Here is a 15,484-nt window from a genome sequence, read left to right as displayed (position 1 = left end):
TTTTTCCGGTCTCTTTGTTTGATTTTATTATGTGTGATAGTGAACAGCTACTTTGAAGAAAACAAGATGTTATGGCAGCCTTGCTGATTTAATATCATCTTGCCTTGAAGTCCTACCATGCTTTTGCTCTTCTATTTCCATTGATTCTATCATGTTGTGTCTTACTGGATTTTAATATGTGTGATAGTATAAACAAATTTTTATGGAAAATGAGATATTATAGTAACCATTGTTCATTTTCTGTTATTTGGTTTTGAATGTCCTTATACTTTCATTCTCTTGAATGGTTTTATGCTACTTTGTTATGTTTGATATTGCTGTGTGTGAAGGTATGCTCAACTATTTCAAAGAAAAGAGACATTATGGTAGCTACTGTTAATATCTAATTGTCTTTTTGTGAAGTGCTCTGTTGCTTACATTGTTATGTTCTGATTTGCTTTGTTCTGTCCTCTTTTGTTTTATTCTCTTTAACTTAAAAAAAGCAATAATAATTTTAAAAGATTTAATAGATATCAAGTACTAAAGATTGCTTTAATTAAAGATGTGTAAGATTATTTTAGGGGAAAGGACTGTGTAATTCTGAATTGAAAATAATGAAAAAATTCTAAATAGAGGAATATCATGCCCATGTATGTGAAGACTCTCTGGCAGAAATATATCAGGTTGCCCAATATATAATTTTTCAAGTGAGTTATTTATACATATTAAACATAATATAATGATTCTAAAGAGATTTTTCATAAAACTTGACAAAATAATTCTAAAATGCTTTGGAGCTTAGCTACAATAATTTTGAAAGAAATAAAATAAACTGGTTTGCTGAAAAGAGATGAGAAAAAACATTGTAAAGCTATTCTAAAACAGTATAATATTGACAGAAATAGAAAAGTAGGTTAGTAGAAAAAAGTGCTCATCAAAATAACCCCCGATTTTAGAAACTTGATGTATGGCAATGGTGGCAGTAGGTATCAGTGAGTGCCGGGTAATTTATCTTGTAGGAAAAAAGATCCTGATAAAACACTCATACATCAAATAAAATACAGTTAGGTTAAATACAAATGACCAGCTTGACCAAAAATAGAAAATTTATCTTTGTGTAACAATAATTCCCAAACGTTCCCAACACTGTTGCTTTGTGGAACACACTAGAACAAAAGAAATATTTCACAGGTGCCCAAGGAAATAAACATAAGAATATTTAAGACAGAATTATTCTCACAAAAACACTAAAGTTTCAATGTCCATTATAAAACAATTGATGAATTGTGTGCTATTCTCCATATTAGAGAACCATACAATAGTGAAAAATTAGTAAAACAGAGCTATATATGTCAGCAACAATAAATTCACATACTATGTTAAGCATTAAAAAGTTCCAAAATGCTGGTTACAAAATAACAGCATTTATACAAAATATAAAATATGAAAAATAATATTATATATTGTTTTGAAGTTTATACATGTGTAATAAAAATATAAAGTCACATTCAGAAAGATGAACACCAATTCAGGACAAAGATTTTAAAAGGAAATGAATAACATAATGGTAAATTGCTAATATTTTGCAAGATTTGGGTAGTAGGTCCAGGGATATTTTTATATTGATTCTTATACATTTCAGAATAGAAAAATGCATGTTCAACATACCAGAAATTTCGAACTTTCTGTATGTTAAAAGCCTAGATAAAAATGAAATTCTTCTGGAAATTCATGATCAGAGCAGAGCAGACATCTATTTTCCCAATCGGTTTCATTCTCCTTTGATAGAAGCAGAGCCAATTTCAAGTTCAGTAATACATCAGGGTTCAGACATTGCCAGTTCCCACAACCCAGCTCTGTCGCTGACCCAGCCCAAAAGTCCTGAGGGAGGGAACATGAGAACAAAATGGAGGGAGAGAATGTCTGTGATAAGGGTAATAGAGAAAAGGTCAAAGGTCTTGAGTCCTTGTGGCTTCTGTTCTCCACTGTAGCCCTTGTAAGAGGGTTGGAAGCAATGTGTCAATCACAAGACATGTACACCCTGCAGGAAAAATATCATGGGCTCATTTGTTTGTTCATTCATGTCTTAATTAAATGTATAGTATATTTATTAAGCCTCCATTACTGTATGTGGTAGGCATTCTGCCTTGTTCATGGTACAAGTGAAAAATGAAGCTACTCACTACAACTGAACACCTCTCTCTGGGTTCTGAACTTTCTCCCATACCGATATTTATCTTTGTCACCAGTCAGAACTTCCAAGATTTTGGATATGGTCTGTTAGTTGATTTGAGCAATAGTTTCTTATTTGTTGCAAATATATATCATATGAAAACTGAAATATAGCTGCCTATGGGGAGAACTCTTGGAATTTTTGTCTCCACTTTCATTCCCCCACACACACACACCGTAGGGTCCCACTTTCAGAGTCCCAAGGATATAACTTAAAATCTTCCAAACCCATGGTTCTACAGAATGCATAGAGTTGAAAGCCACTGAGAATTCTAAAAGACATTTGGACAATGAAAAAGAGTATTCACAACCACTTATTGAAGTTGGCTCACGCTCATAGGCATCCTCATGGGCCCCCTGTGACTTTGTAACTTGCCCTGAACTTCTATGGCCAGTCCATGACCATGAACTTGATCTCTATCCCTAAGGACTAAGACCCACTCCCAAACTCACCTGTCACAGGTTCCACCACCTGCAGACATAGGTGACTGTGAAACTCACCACAAGCAGGACTTTGAGGCCCAGGACGAAGGCCATGAAGATGAAGGCAGATGTCTCTTGACCTAAATACCAAAGAGCAGAAATAGCCATCAAATGGGGCTCTGTGAGTTTAAGTATTTTCTCCAAGTTCGGGTAGCCAGAAAATTCCAGAACTAGCAAGTGGTACCTAATTTGATTCCAATCCTGAACTCTTTTTGTTGCTGCTGTTATTGTTTTGTTTGTTTTGTTTTCCTCTCTCAGAATAGAGATGATTTTGATCTGTGAGGCTTTTATTTCACATAATAAATACTGATTTGACCATCTAACATCCACCAATGTGGATGATACTCACTGTAAAATAACTTCAGAAGTACAGTACTGAATGCAATCTCTGCCAGTTCTCTAATTTAATGTAACCTTTGCTATATAACCTTTGCTCTCAGGAAGATGTTACCATTAGCAACATCTTATAGATGTTATAGATGAATAAACAGTCTCTGAGAGATAGAGATAACATCACATATGTTTCCAAAGCTATAATGGAAACTGAATTCTAAAATAATTTTATCTGAATTCAAATATAGTAACAGTAGTTACTGATAGTGGCTGGTGTTTATGGTAGAAATACATGTAGACTACATGTAGTACATACTTTTATTAATTCAGACCCGATGAATGAGCATTTTTCTTAGGCTCTAGCTACCAGTGAATAAACTGGACATATGAAAGTCATATATCTGTGTAAGAATTAAGTGGAAGAGCCTGTTCTGTCATCACAGCAGACATTATGCAGCCTGGAGTGAGACTGTTCAAACAAATATTCTAGAACAATCTACAGGTGACTTTGCTTTAACATAACTCAGACTATTTTAAACAAGAAAGTTTTACTGACAAACAGCTCATACTCACTGGTAAGTTACCATTAAACTGTACTCTCTCTAGGGCTAAGAAGGTTGAGCCAGTAACATAATCTTCACAGAAATGAAAGAATCTTACATGGCAAGAGATCTAGATTCAATCTTTTGCATGTAGATAGCAAATTTTTGCCCAGATCCATTTGTTAAAGAAGCTCTTATTCCTCCAGTATATGCTGTTGGCCCCTTTGTCAAAGATCAAACAGTTGAGTATGTCTGGGCTTGTTTCTCATCCTCTATTCTGCTCCATTGATTCACATGTCTGGTTTTGTTTGTTTGTTTTTGCCAGTACCATGCTGTTATTATCACTGTATCTCTGTAATATGAGTTCACATCTGGGATTGTGGTGCCTCCTGCTTTGCTCGTGTTACCTAGGATTGTTTTTGCTATTCTGGGACTCTTTTACGGGAAACACAAAATATAAATGAAAAGCAAAATAAAAGACAGTTACTAGGAAGCAAGGAGGTGGCTCTTTTTCATATAGGAAGGAGATCAAGAGATTGAGGGAGAGGAGAGGAAAAGTGGATGAAAAAAAGAATTGATATCTGTTATGTACATGAACCAGCTTCCCACAAGAAATTTAATGATTATACAATGTAAACATGTGCATACAAATAAAAATAAAAACTGAAAACAAAACAACAAAAAAAAAAGAAATCTTTCCAGGTAGCCACATCTAAAGGAAACCACTGAAGAGAAACTAGTCTGTTTTGTCAAAGATTCACAGGTGTCCGATTTGGATAAAATCTCAGTTACCCTCAAGTTCCCTCTCCCTGTGTTTCCTGAAATCTACTCAGGAGACAGGAGTGACCCAGCTGACTATAATAAAAGATGTCAGTTTACCTGGGCTTTCAGTGGACTTGTTTGTGGTGGGCAATATGAGGCTGGCCTGGATGAAATCTTGTTTCTCTTGCTGCACCCTGCAGGTGAACACCCGCTCAGGCCCCTGCACTGATATGTTTACCAACTGTGAGCATTGCTTGGTGTAGGAACCATCAGTATTCCTCTTGAACACAAGTTCCGCAGTTCCCTTGAGTGTATGACAGTCTTCCAGCCAGATGATGTGCACATTCTCTGGATAAAATCTCTGCACATGACAGGTAATGGTCACCAAGCCAGAGGAGATTGGAGAATGGGACACTGTCACTGCAGGGGGCACTGAAAAAGCCCAGAAAAAGCAGTTACAATAGGATTTCCACTGAGAGCTCCTGGGAATGAGGACCTCAACTTACACATAGCCTCAGAGCCTGTCATCAAGAAGTATTAAGTACTGGCTACAAGAAGGAAATGCATAATGAAATAGCAGTGTGAGTACATACAGGAACTCATTTGGATGGATGGATGGATGGATAGATGGATGGATGGATAGATGGCTAGGTGGAGAGCAGAGAGGTGGATGAGATTGATGAAAACATCCCAGTCTTTCTTTCCTTTTTCACTTTGGCATTAAATATGAAGTATAAATTCAACTAGGAAGCTACATACCAGTTGACTCATTCTATGACTAGATAATTCTGTGATTTGAAAATTTATAGACACTAAATTTTGAAGTCCAAGATACTCCTAGTTACTAGTATTTTACATAGGAATGAACTGCCAAAATCACAAGTGGCATAAGTTGGATTCCTTTACAGACAGAATGTTTTTACCATTATGGAACTTTGATAACCAGACTATAAATCTGTAAGCAATTATGATACCAGGCTTTTGAAATTAGGATCAAATACATCTATAATTTTTAATCAGATCTTTGGCTACACAATAGAACATATTCACAGTGAGGAATATTGAATGAATTTCAAAATCTATTGAAATAGATTTCATAGAAATGCACTGCAGGTACAGCTGTGATACTAAGGACTAGGTGATCTGGATTCTGGCTCTGCAGTAATGTTAGGCCCACTAAGACTTTGTGCATGGCATTGTCCCTCTGTTTCCAAGACTTTGGATCCAGTTTAGAAATTTCAGATTTCATTCAAGGGTCGCAAGAATAAATCTTTACATAGCACTGTTTAAAGGAGCTAGGGGCATCAAATCCCAAAATATCCTTTTCTCCTTCTCAAGCCTCCTAGACTTATAAAACATTATCCATGCTGGTGCTAATGGGTGAGAAAACCACAATAAGAGAACTTCAGCTGACCACTGCACTCAATTTCTACCTGCAGCACCCAGGCCCAGCACAGAGATTCTTGCCAAGCAAAGGGCAACACCTGAGAAAGAAGGACCAGGAAAATCAAGGCCTGGTAATATCACGGTGTCATGGGGAACAGTTAGGGTGCAACGTCACCAAATAAGTGGCCTAATCTGGTGGCATGGGATCCGTGGTTGCATCAGGAAAACAGAGGGCTGAGCACAGCTGCTGATAATGGCCCCAGGCACTGTATGGCAAGAGTGTGCATGGATTTTGGTATTTAATCCTCACAAAACCAAATGAGGTAAATACAGAAAGTTACTTCATAACAGGGGAAAAAAGAAAAGCAACGCTTAGAAGAAACTTATATAATTCCAGCACTCTGAGAAACTGAGGCAGGAGAATTACAAATTCAAGCTCAGTCTGGGCAACTCAGCAAGACCTTATTTCAAAACAAAGAACAAAGAGGACTGGGGATGGTAAAAAGAACCTGTACAGATCCAGGCTGCAATTTCACAGACACTGTCAAAAAGGAATTGGCTGAAACTTTATTCTGAAAAGTATTTAAACTATCAAAATAATTTTACTTAACGTATATTTTAATTATATTCAGAATATAACTGCAACTACCCACCAACTCTGAGGAAAAATAAATGGTAGGGGTACAAAGAAGCTGGCATGATTTTTTTAGCCAAAATTTAAACCATAGCACCAACAAATCCTTCATTTTAAATTTCCCATTCACAAGCACCTTTGTTAAAAGGTTATTTTGAAAAATTATTTGAAATTATTTGAGTGTTCTATAAGTCTTCACAGGACTCTCTTTTAATCAAAAGTGTTTCCCTTTGAAGTACTCACAGTATCATTATCATCAGAGACTTTTCCTCCTTCTTCTTCCATTTCTAACACCTCAAAGCTTTGCCTGTGATCCCAGCAATAGCCTAGGATCATTTGCATCAACTTCTTGAAGCACAGCTTTTGCAAAACCTCAGTCTCACTGTGCTATCAATGTAGGTCCTACCTGTACACTTTGACCTGATATTTCCAGGCTTCCTTCAAGACCAAGCCAACCTCCCTCAGCAAGTGATTCTGGGCTCGAGCAACTCCGTAGACACCAACCTCTGGGCAGCAGTGCTAGGTGGTGACACATGCAGAGTTCTACCTCAAGCTCCCAAAGCTCCTCCCTCCTTTTCTGCCTTGGTTTTCCCTATGACCATGATATGCCATCTACCCAATCAATCATGTCCCATGCTCTCTTTTTCTTGGGACAACTCTGAGACATAGTATACATTGCTCTTCAAAGTATTTCCAGTTGCCCACTCAAGCACCCAGACCAATAATTCATCCTTTATTGGCTGTCCTCCTAATCTCTGGCTCCCCACATCTCGACCCTCAGCATTATCTTTCAACTCCCCACTGCTCAAATCCTGGCTTCAGGCTTTGCTTCCAGGGGAAGACAAACAAAGAGACCCATAAAGACATTCCATGGCAAGACACTTAATCTACATTGTGTGCGTGGTGAACAGAGAACAGCTTAGAGTAGCAGCTCATCTTTGACTAATCATATTTTCTATGACTATTGCTTCTCACCACAGCTACCCTAACCCTGGGGAACTGTATAATAAGTAGCTGGATATGGAGGACCCCTGCACTATCAACTTCCAGACCAAGATATCTTGGGGAATTCACAAGCAACTCTACAGCTGGTACCAACAGCAGAGTTGGAAGTGTGGACTCATGTCAAAAGGACTCTCACTCACAAGCTTTACAAACTTGGCTTATATTCCAGTTTCCTTTTGTAATCCACAAACAAGACAGCTATAGAGGGCAGTTGTACACATTAACTAAGTTAATGACTGTGACTTTACTGATTGTGTGTTGCACTTGAGACATTAATGCCATTATTTTCTTCTATGGCAAACAATACACGATAATAGCACACTGGTTCCTCTATTCTTTGAATGGGGAAATGAAGAGAGAAATATTTTGTAAATTTTAAAGTTAAATGTGCTTTAAAGATTTCACTTTACCACTACACTATACAACCTCGGACCACCCACTTGACTTCTCATGACTTTAGAGTTGTCAGAAACACTGAGATGATTACTAGATCCTTTCTAGGAATTACACTTTATGATTTTACAAATCTTCCAAGCAAATGGTACAGCCCAGGTAAACTAAGAAAGTAAAACAGACAAACAAAAAATGAGAACCCTATCCAGCTAGAAATAATAATCTACTATCATCATAATCTCTAAAATTTAAAAGTCACAAAGCACTTAATATAAATAATAAAATTAAATTTCCAGAAGATATTCTGTCTGCATTTTAAAATGATGGAAAGTAATTACTGAGAATTAAAAAACACAACAACCAATGCCATCTTTGTGCAATCAGTGTGTCAGAGACACTGGACCAAGTACTTCACAGGTGTCAATTATTGAATACTTGCACAGCCAAGTGAACTCTTTTCTCAGGGAGAAAATTAACAATTTCCCATCCCAACTCTGCACTGGCTCAGCCAAACAAAAAGAAAGCTCTTACCACGTAGGTACTGGCTCAGGCTGATGTTTTTCTGGAGAATCAGTGTTGACTTCTGCTTTACCTCACAATGGACAAAGGACAACATATCATCTTTGTTCAGTGGGACAAACACAGTGCTGGTGATATTATAGGTGTCTCCACCAGAGAACACCTTGGTCTGGGACTTGGTCTGGAGTTTGTGATTGTTTTTGAAGCAGGTCATCGTAACATGACGTGTTTGTAATCTGATCAATGTGTACATTAGCTGGATGCTTGTGCCAGGCTCAGATCGCTGCTGGGGGCCTTCCAAGCTGGCAGAGATCCTCTGTGATGGGGACATCCTTCCTGCAAGTACAGACCCTTATGAGCCCATGCCACAGTTGCTTGAATCCCTGTATGAATGAATCTTCAAAATCCCTGCTGCTTGCCTTCCATGGGGCTTAAATGTTCCCTGATGATGGGCTCCAAATGAAGCTGCTTTTAGAGGCTGAACAGGAAGCCACAGGGGACCACACAGTCTATAAGGAGGCCAGCATCATGGCAAACAGCCTTATCACAACCTGCTTCTGGTATCTCTCCCAATTCACTGAGTTCTCACAGCAAACCTGCTAGAGAGGTACTATTTCACAGATGAGGAAACTGATTCCCAGGGCTGAGTATCTATTCAGGCCAAAGCTAGCCATGGCAGAGCCACAGGTTCTTGACCAGGCATTTTGATCCCATGGTCTGTTCCTCTGACTACCACTCAGCCATGTCCTCGGTCTCTCCAAAGGAGAAATCCCTTACTGTTCACAAGCAGGTCATGGGAAGAGGTTAGAGTACAGGCTTTGGAAGTCCACTCAGCCCAACTTTGCATTCACAAGCCTCCCCTGGATGAGTTCAAACAATTTAACTGTGTCTTAGTCCCTTATCTGTAAAGTGGGGATGAAACTTAATTCTCAAAGTTAATAAATTAACTAAAAGAGCTGAATTGGGATATGTGATGCACACTAATGACTCCATAAATGGTAACCATCAGCATCATACATAAAAACTATCCATGGAATTGTTCCTCATTCTATTTTTGATGTGAATGGAGAATGAAAAGACTCAGAGAGGGTTAGGGACTTGGCCAGTGGCTTTATGGAGAACAGAATTGGCAGTGTAACCCAGAAATTTCACCTCAAGCCTCTGCTGGCTTTATATTGATCAGTGATCTTTAAACTTTCTGGGCACTACGGAGTCTGTAAACAAATATTTTAGAGCCCTCACTATGTGCCCCACTGTACAGATGCCTTGCAGGAGTTAGGAAAAGCAAACCTCAATGTGTCCCAGAAAGGTACAGAGGAAGATATGACTTAGAGCTGCTTTACCTGAAGTCACACACATGGACAGGGGCAACCTTGTAATGTGACACTGGTCCCTGAAACATCAAAATGTGACCACCTTCAAGCATAAGGGATTGCCTCTGTTCCAAGGACATGGGGAACTGTTTGTGGTGTGATAAAACCCCAGGATATGAGCTTTCAGGAAGCCCACAGTTTAAGCACCAATTTTGGGAACTGAATGGTGCAGACAGATGTGACAGTTCAGGAAAAATGGATATCAGATATAGGGTATTTAAGATGCAGCTTTGGTAAGAGCCTTGAAAGAGTACTAGGGTTTGCATTCTTTGGCAGGATAGAAGAGAAAATTACAGTAAAACACATTGAATTTCTGAACAGACAGCTGCATCCTAAGCTATACTAAGATGCAGTTTAAGATTTCTGAGATCTTGGTTCCTATCCTACCTTCCATCTGTCATAGGATCCACGCGGGTGCGGAGCCTGGTGTAGAGTAAGTTCTCTATGACTGTTAGCTAAAAGGAACAGGGCACGGAATGCAAGTGTACAATGGACTGGGGATGCTGATGAACAGTCTTTTGAGGTGGCTTGTAGAGGCTCCCCCTAAAGAGGCCTGAGTACCTGAAGAGGCAGAAGCTGCCCTCTCCCTGCAGCTCTGAAGCTCATAAAGCTGCATAGGTAGCACCATCATCGAACTGATGCTCCCATGGGCTCATTCTGCATCCAAAGGCTAGAGATGCTGAAGTCAAGTGAAGGAGAAACATAAGACAGAGAAGGGAAAACTCAGCACGAGTCAATAAAGCACTAACTCAAGCTGCTTCCCACCTGAAAGGAAGCTTGGAGTTTTTACCCACACCTGTACAGCCTGCTGGGTAGATGTTTTTCTGCTGGGCAGTAAAGCGAGGTGGAATTTAAAGATGTATGAGATCATTGCCCTGAGAATTCCTACAGGAGGCAGATAAAGGGCAATTCTGTGCGGGAGAGACAGAGAGGAAAAGGTGGAAGCCTATTATGTGAAGACCACTTCGTTCCCCTCTGTTTTCAGCCTCACACCCAAGCTGTCTGTAGACTACACTGCACAGAGGCACAAGGCACGTAGGAAAAAAGCTCTTTCCCCGCTTCTCCGGACAGCTGTCGCCCCGCACGCTGGCTTCCCTGGGCTCACTCATCCTCCCTACTCATCAGATGCCTGTGCAGGCCAGCAATAATTCATCCCTCAAGAGGATCTAAACAGGACCAACAGAGAGAGAGCAGCTCTCGCCCGTCGCCGTCTGAATTGCCAGCCGGCAGCGCCCTCTGGTGGGAAAAAATCATTTCAGGCCATAAAAGTCAGACCGGAAGAGGAAAAAGATGGAAAGGAAGGAGAAGAGTGGAAGCCAGAAAACCAGAAGGAAGGGGCACACACCCATCCAATGTGAAGGCCTGCGGCCACTCCCATTCTCAGCTAAGGTTTCTAGTTTCTCTTTAAAGCTGACTTCCAGAAATTTCAACTGTACCAACCTTGATTAACAGCTTCCCCAGAAGCGACTGATGCCCAGTTTTCTTTAAATTGTATTACAGTCAAGGTTAGGTAGGGTGGAACACTTTCCATATGAAGAGTGCGTGAAATGGAGGAAAGACCACTCCATCCTCTGGGGTGTGGTGGAGGGAGACAGCACTCTTTGGAAGTGGCTAAGAGTTTTCTCTTATCTAGGGCATCCTGCCTTCCTCCACCTTCACTCACTGCTCCTCTGAGGCCTGGCCTTCACTCTGCTGCACAAAAAGGGCTGAACCAGAGCTGCACTCACCTGTGCTCTTTCTGGAGGCCTGCACTGTGATGGCCGCTTTGACTGGGGCCTGGTCACCCTGGACCACCCAGCAGGCAAACTCACTGCCATCCAGTGTGACCTCCTCCGGCAGCTTGTGCTCCAGAGAGTATGTTCCATCCAGGTTGCTTGTGACCTCAGGGAATTCCTCGAGGATCTTGTGCCCATTTTTCATCCAGATGAGCTTCAGGTGGGAAGGGTAGAAATGGTTCACATGGCAAGTGAGGTTCACTCTGTGATGATCATGGTCAGAGGACTCAGAGGACTTGGTGATATTTAGGGAGGGGATAACTAGACAGAAAAACAGAAACTGAACTGGTGATGTTAGTCCCTGCCTGCCCCCCCACCCCAGGTCTCAAGGAACAAATCTCAAGATATCTCACTCTTTCTATACTCAATGTAAAGCAAACTGTGACAAGTATTACTATCTAGTAAATATAAATGGAGGTGGATAAGCATGTGACATTTTATTTTCTATGTTTAAAATATTTTGTATGATGAAATATAATTGTAACAATTATTACAATATAATGTCCATGAGGACAGAGACTTAATTTTGCTCGTTACTGAATTCACAGCACCTAGGACAGCACTTGTCATGGAGTGGATATTCATTACTTGTTGAATAAACAATGGCTATTTAGAATTTAAAAAACAATAGCAGTGATATGTTGAAAAATATGGTGAACCTTTAAATTTTTAAAAATGTATTCAAGTAAAAGATCTATTTCCATTACTGCCCCTTACTTCAAAAACACTTATCCCATCATCCAGGCCACTTTCTAAAGCCATTCTGGGAATTCTTTCATTTTGACTTTGAAGGAGGCCAGAGGTGCATGGTGCCAGAACCGATGAATAAGGTGGACAAGGACGCACCACAATGCTTTCACAAGCCTGCTTTTCCATTCAGTGACTCTTGGCAGTAGCATTTGTCATATTTTTTATTCCATCTCATAAAGACACAAAAGAAAACTTCCAGAATTGCTTCAGAAAGAGGCAAGAAAATGGAATAAGTGTGTTTGAAGAAGGAAGAGTGTCTTGAGGGAGATTAACGGTAACGTGTCTTTTACTGTAGTAAAATTTCAGTTTAAATATTCATTGCATTTTTATTACACCTGTATTAACTGGACAAGGATGGTTAAAAAGGAAGGAGGGGGCCAGATAATAACGAGAAGATCAGATACTCATGAGCAACTTGCTGTGAGCCATGTCTAGTTTTATGAGTTAGATAAGGAATAATCTATTTAATCTTCAGAGGAAACCTGCAAAGTAGATCTTAATTTTATTCCTATTTTATAAAGAAACTAAGGCATAAAATAGTTAAGAAATGTATCCAAGATCACACAATTTGCAAAGTGGCCCAGCCGAGATTAAAACCCAGACACACAGCCAGCCTCTGGAAGCTATGTTTTTTATCTCTTAATGTGTGGTAAGGGCTGGTAATGTGAAATTCCAAATCTCCATTTGTTAAATGAGGCTTTGGTCAAAAATCCCCAAACCAGTGCTGCCAGAATACCCATACATAAGCGCACTGCGCAGCCCACTCACTGTAGAGCACTTGGGAGAGATTCATGGTCATTCGCACGGGCTCTTGAAGGTCGCTATGGGTAACTTCACAAGTGATATGAGACAAGATGTCTTCTCCAGTCAGTGTCACCCATGCCTTGCTGCTGATGGAGTACATGCCTTTGTTGTCAGCCATGTGGTGTTGGACTGAGGCTGGATGTTCATCGCTGTTCTTAAACCAAGTGACATTGGCATCCCTGGAGCTGAAGGGGCCAGCAGTGCAGTTGAAAGGTTCTGATATGTCTGGAATTATCCTCTGAGATGGACCCATCAGAGAGATGAAGGGCTGCCCAGCTGCAAAAGACAGTGTGACTATGACCACACAGGTGTACCCCCCCCACCTCGGGCTATAAGAGAGATACATGGTATAAAGGTCTCAGGGACTTACTACTGTCATGTGCTTGGTTCTGGCCTCAGGGAGTTCACAAAGAGACAGAAACAAGTAAACGGCAAACACTAGGTCCAATCGTACCTCAGGCTCAGTGTCCTTGGGAAATCCAAAGAACACAGAGATGCCAGGAGGACTCATTCTGAAGACATGATCAGAGAAATATATATTTAAGCTAAAATTGAGAAAGGAATAGGAACCAGCTATGGGACAGGGCCCAGGAAGAACACTCTGAGTGGTGCAAACAACAGGTAAGAAGGGCCTCAGGTGGGAAGAGCTAAGAAGAACAAGAAACCAAGAGAGTTGTAGGACTTGGGTGTACAAGAGGCCCTGATAGAAGTAAGCCCGTGAGACATGGCAACACTTGTGATTCCATCCTGTATGATCAACGGCCATTAAACAGAGACATTAAACACAGGTACAAGACAATCTCAACTGCATTTTCAGAAGACTGTAGAGGCCAGCAAGGACGGTGGTGAGAAGGGAACAGGGAACCTATGGGGAGCTGAAGTTACAGCAGCCTGGCTTGGGGTGGTGAGAAACATGAGGATTGGAGATACAGTTGGAAGATCTGGCCCACAGGATGGCAGCAGGGCGGATGGGGCATGAGGGGTAGAAGGAATTCTGGACAATGATCCCCAGGTTTTTCTCGAGCATTGGGTTAGATGGTGGCTCTGTTTTCGAGATGAAGAGAACAGAACAATGACCACGTTAGACAGGAATGGCGAAGAGTCACAATGTCCATTTGGGACATAAATTTATAGTGGCTTGAGTATGGAGTCAACAAAGGTGGCCGGCCCTGCCAGTCGCATTCCTCCTGTCAACACCTCATAAGGCATCCCCCTCCCCCTTCTCATCTCCTGTGACATGGAGTTCTCTCCCCTCCAGAAGCTTTGTTTACCCTCATAGACAAGACTATAAAAAAGTATTTCCTACTCCTAATCTCAGCTGTCTCCTGGAGTCATCCCAGGAAAAGTGCAGACCAAGAGTCAACCCTTCTCCAGAGGACAGCTCTTCAGACATGTACAGCATGATCTCTCCAAACTTTTGAGGCACCCTGAACCATTGGTCTGCATCAGGCTGTGAGCTGGATGCTGGAGGTGCAGAGACAGGACCTTGGCTCTTGAATAGCCTGTAGTCAGGCAGCAGGGATAGAAGACAGACACTTTTGCCAGCAGTGTCAACACAGGGCAACAAGTGGCAGAGGACAGCTCAGGAAGGCTGTGGACCTGTGCCTGTTAGCCCACAGTGTCAACCTGGGCACCATGCTCCCTCCTTATCCCCTCCCTCCCTGCTCACAGCCCACTATGATTTATAAAGCCCTTCCAGATGTGCATGCTCTTTTTACCTAGATTCCAACTGTCAGCAGACAATCATAAAGAATGACTTGCTCAAGGGCACACAGGCTGTCAGTGATGAGAGGTGAGTGGATTAGTCTGACTTGGGGTTCAGGACTCATCCCCTGCTTCTGTCCTTCCTGCCTGTACACATTCCCTGACCCAGGCCAGAATTCCCATCAAGAATTCTTGGGAGGAGGGGGGTCCACTTTCACCGTCTGGCCTCCCCTAGCATCCTGCCCTGTATCATGTCTTCCTTCTGTGGCCTGTAAGCTCGCACCCTTTTCCCACAGGGTCCACACAGAGGAAGAAAGGCAAGACACCACCTGGTGGGCAGGAAAGGGCCCAACCTTGTCCTCTAGGTCTGTTTCCCACCTGCAACCCAGGGAGCTGCACTTAGCAATCCATAGGGCTCTGCCTGCAGAGGGTCAGGTGGGCAGGATGCAGAACTCACCTGTGAGTCCCAGCTGAAGGATGGTCAGGAGGGGGCACAGGGCCTGCCCAAGTGTGGGAGACATGTTAAGAACAAGACTGTGTCCCTGGTCTGAGCTGGTGAAAATCAGGGTGAGGCTTTGATCAACCAGGAAGCCACCACCTAGTCTTCTGCCAGCCTGAGGCTGCTTTTTAGCTCCCACTGCCCACCCCCCAGCCAAGCCTAGAGCAGAACTATGAACTAGAGAAGTGGTCACTGTAGAAAAGGGCTCCGCCCAAACCCTCAACCCACAGTTAGGGAGGTGGTTGTTGCCTCTGGTACCCATGAGCTAGACAAAGGAGGGGCTGAGCTCCACCTCAAGCTTCCAGCCGCAG

The 15,484-nt window shown here is 41.7% G+C and overlaps 1 protein-coding gene across 1 annotated transcript; it reads right to left on the bottom strand.

Annotated features, from left to right (window-relative positions):
* Positions 1-500: 500 nt before the first annotated feature.
* On the bottom strand, positions 501-15,261 carry LOC100719905 (signal-regulatory protein beta-1). The gene is made up of 7 exons (XM_013159605.3): positions 15,132-15,261; positions 12,935-13,246; positions 11,369-11,677; positions 8,281-8,604; positions 4,449-4,763; positions 2,665-2,774; positions 501-2,020 (listed from the first exon to the last, which is right to left on the bottom strand). Exons 1-6 carry the CDS (start codon positions 15,193-15,195, stop codon positions 2,668-2,670), a joined length of 1,431 nt encoding a protein of 476 aa, XP_013015059.2. The 5' UTR covers positions 15,196-15,261; the 3' UTR covers positions 501-2,020; positions 2,665-2,667.
* Positions 15,262-15,484: the final 223 nt, after the last annotated feature.

Source organism: Cavia porcellus, unplaced genomic scaffold (assembly GCF_034190915.1).
Source record: "Cavia porcellus strain 051 isolate PalLab524CR breed Dunkin Hartley unplaced genomic scaffold, mCavPor4.1 scaffold_5, whole genome shotgun sequence".
Lineage (NCBI taxonomy): Eukaryota > Metazoa > Chordata > Mammalia > Rodentia > Caviidae > Cavia > Cavia porcellus.
Note: the sequence above shows the minus strand (reverse complement) of the source record. Positions and strands in the feature narration are given on the sequence as shown.